At 32.2% G+C, this 2,220-nt stretch overlaps 1 protein-coding gene across 2 annotated transcripts in view; it reads right to left on the minus strand.

Moving 5' to 3' along the window:
- Positions 1 to 222: 222 nt before the first annotated feature.
- The window catches only part of LOC106474991 (UDP-glucose 6-dehydrogenase-like), an 18,102-nt gene continuing 16,104 nt past the window's right edge, over positions 223 to 2,220 (minus strand). For both annotated transcript variants that reach the window (XM_022403234.1, XM_022403235.1), the window contains exons 9-10: positions 1,002 to 1,214; positions 223 to 471 (exon numbers count right to left, since the gene is read on the minus strand). In XM_022403234.1, the coding sequence (XP_022258942.1) occupies positions 1,080 to 1,214 (135 nt within the window). In that variant the 3' untranslated portion in view covers positions 223 to 471; positions 1,002 to 1,079. The remainder of the gene's footprint in view (positions 472 to 1,001; positions 1,215 to 2,220) is intronic.

Below are 2,220 nucleotides of genomic sequence, written 5' to 3' on the forward strand. Positions count from 1 at the left end.
AACAGTTACATATTACCTTACCTTGTAAATGTCAGTTTAAATGGAGTTACGTTTACTGTATTGTCTCAAGAGTGGAATCATAAGATGCACCTTAGATGAAAACATTGTCGTTTTTTATAAAAAGCCTTAGTTTAATTCTGTGAAGTTGTACACGTAGTTGCTGAAACAAATTAACCAACATAACAGAAGCAATAATGATTATACAATTTTACTTTAATAAACATTATTTTACAATGTGATGTCAACAGATGCATAAAAATACAAAAACAGTGAAATAAAATATAAAGTTAATGTGATATTAGGAACAACATAATGTGAAATCTATAAACCAGAGAATATTCCCACCCCCCAATTAAGCTGGAAAAGTCATTTACGTGCATCGACTATCTTATCTCCTGGTGCAGCATAGAAATCACACTGGTTGATTCTTTAAAGAAGAGAATCTTTGTTTTCTGGTCACAAATGGATATTCTGTAAGATAGTTTTGTATAATGAAATTGCAGTAATATAAAAATCTTCTATGAACTAAGTATAACTTGTTGTTTCTCAAGCAGCTTGAAATTTCTAACTGTTAAGTTTTTAACACACAGAAACTGATCAATATGCACCATTACAATAGATAAAATAAGATATTCTGGTACAAATACTTTATGTAACTCAAATATGTTTATCACTCTTAATGTAACAAAAAGCCGTGCTCTAGAAAACATTCCAATTACATTGAGTAGAATAACAATTTGAATAAAGTACCTGAAATGTATGTGTATGATAGTTAAAACTCCATCGTATACAAACACATAAAAACTTTCATCATAAACCAACAAAGAAACATTTATTTAAAAGAAGGTCCAAGGATTTTAAAATCACACGTTACAACATAACTAACACAATTAAAGGAACACAAGTTTGAAAATTAGGCATTACAACATAACTAACACAATTAAAGGACCACGATTTATTCAACAACTGTTGATGTTACTTCAAGTGGTTCTTCGACTTACCATTACAATATGTAATCCCTTGTTTCTTGAACAAGTTTGTTATAAGATACAGTCAGCAACACCTCTGTGGACGTTACTTCAAGTGGTTCTTCGACCTACTGTTTCAACTTGAAATCCAATAGCAAGTAGCTCATCCACATTTAGGATTTTTCTTCCATCAAATATAAATGCAGGTTTCAGCATAGAGTTATATATCTTCTTGTAGTCTAAATGCTGCAATCAATAATATACAAAAAAATGTTGTAAATTAATATTTGTGGCCTACAAGTTTTGGAAAGGAAGAAATACGTACACTCATCAGATTAGGTTTGACAGAATGTATACTTCTTATATACTGTTCAACATATCTATCATAGTTCTAACACATCATTAAGTTTTCAATATTTAAATCTAACAAGCTATATATATATATATGTATAGACAATTCAGCAAGAACGAGTTTTTACCTCTCACAATAAATTTAGAAATACTCCACATGCAAAGAAAATGGTATCAGTGAACTACAAGTCACCAGTGGAATAAAGTGACAACTGAAGTCAAACCAAAAGTTATCAGTGCAGCCTAACAGCTACCACAACCAAAGAAAATGGTATCAGTGAACTACAAGTCACCAGTGGAATAAAGTGACAACTGAAGTCAAACCAAAAGTTATCAGTGCAGCCTAACAGCTACCACATCCAAAACTAAAGAATAAGCAAAATGCCTACAGTCAAACCAAAACCAAATGACTACCAGAGACAAACCAAAAGTAAAGCCAAATGTCTACCAGAGACATACCAAAACTAAACAGTAAAGCCAAATGTCTACCAGAGACAAACCAAAAGTAAAGACAAATGTCTACCAGAGACAAACCAAAAGTAAAGCCAAATGTCTACCAGAGACATACCAAAACTAAACAGTAAAGCCAAATGTCTACCAGAGACAAACCAAAAGTAAAGACAAATGTCTACCAGAGACAAACCAAAAGTAAAGCCAAATGTCTACCAGAGACATACCAAAACTAAACAGTAAAACCAAATGACTACCAGAGACATACCAAAACTAAACAGTAAGGACAAATGTCTACCAGAGACAAACCAAAACTAAACAGTAAAGCCGATTGTCTACCAGAGACAAACCAAAAGTAAAGCCAAATGTCTACCAGAGACATACCAAAACTAAACAGTAAAACCAAATGACTACCAGAGACATACCAAAACTAAACAGTAAAGACAAATGA

The sequence above is a fragment of the Limulus polyphemus genome, unplaced genomic scaffold, assembly GCF_000517525.1.
Source record: "Limulus polyphemus unplaced genomic scaffold, Limulus_polyphemus-2.1.2 Scaffold7941, whole genome shotgun sequence".
NCBI lineage: Eukaryota > Metazoa > Arthropoda > Merostomata > Xiphosura > Limulidae > Limulus > Limulus polyphemus.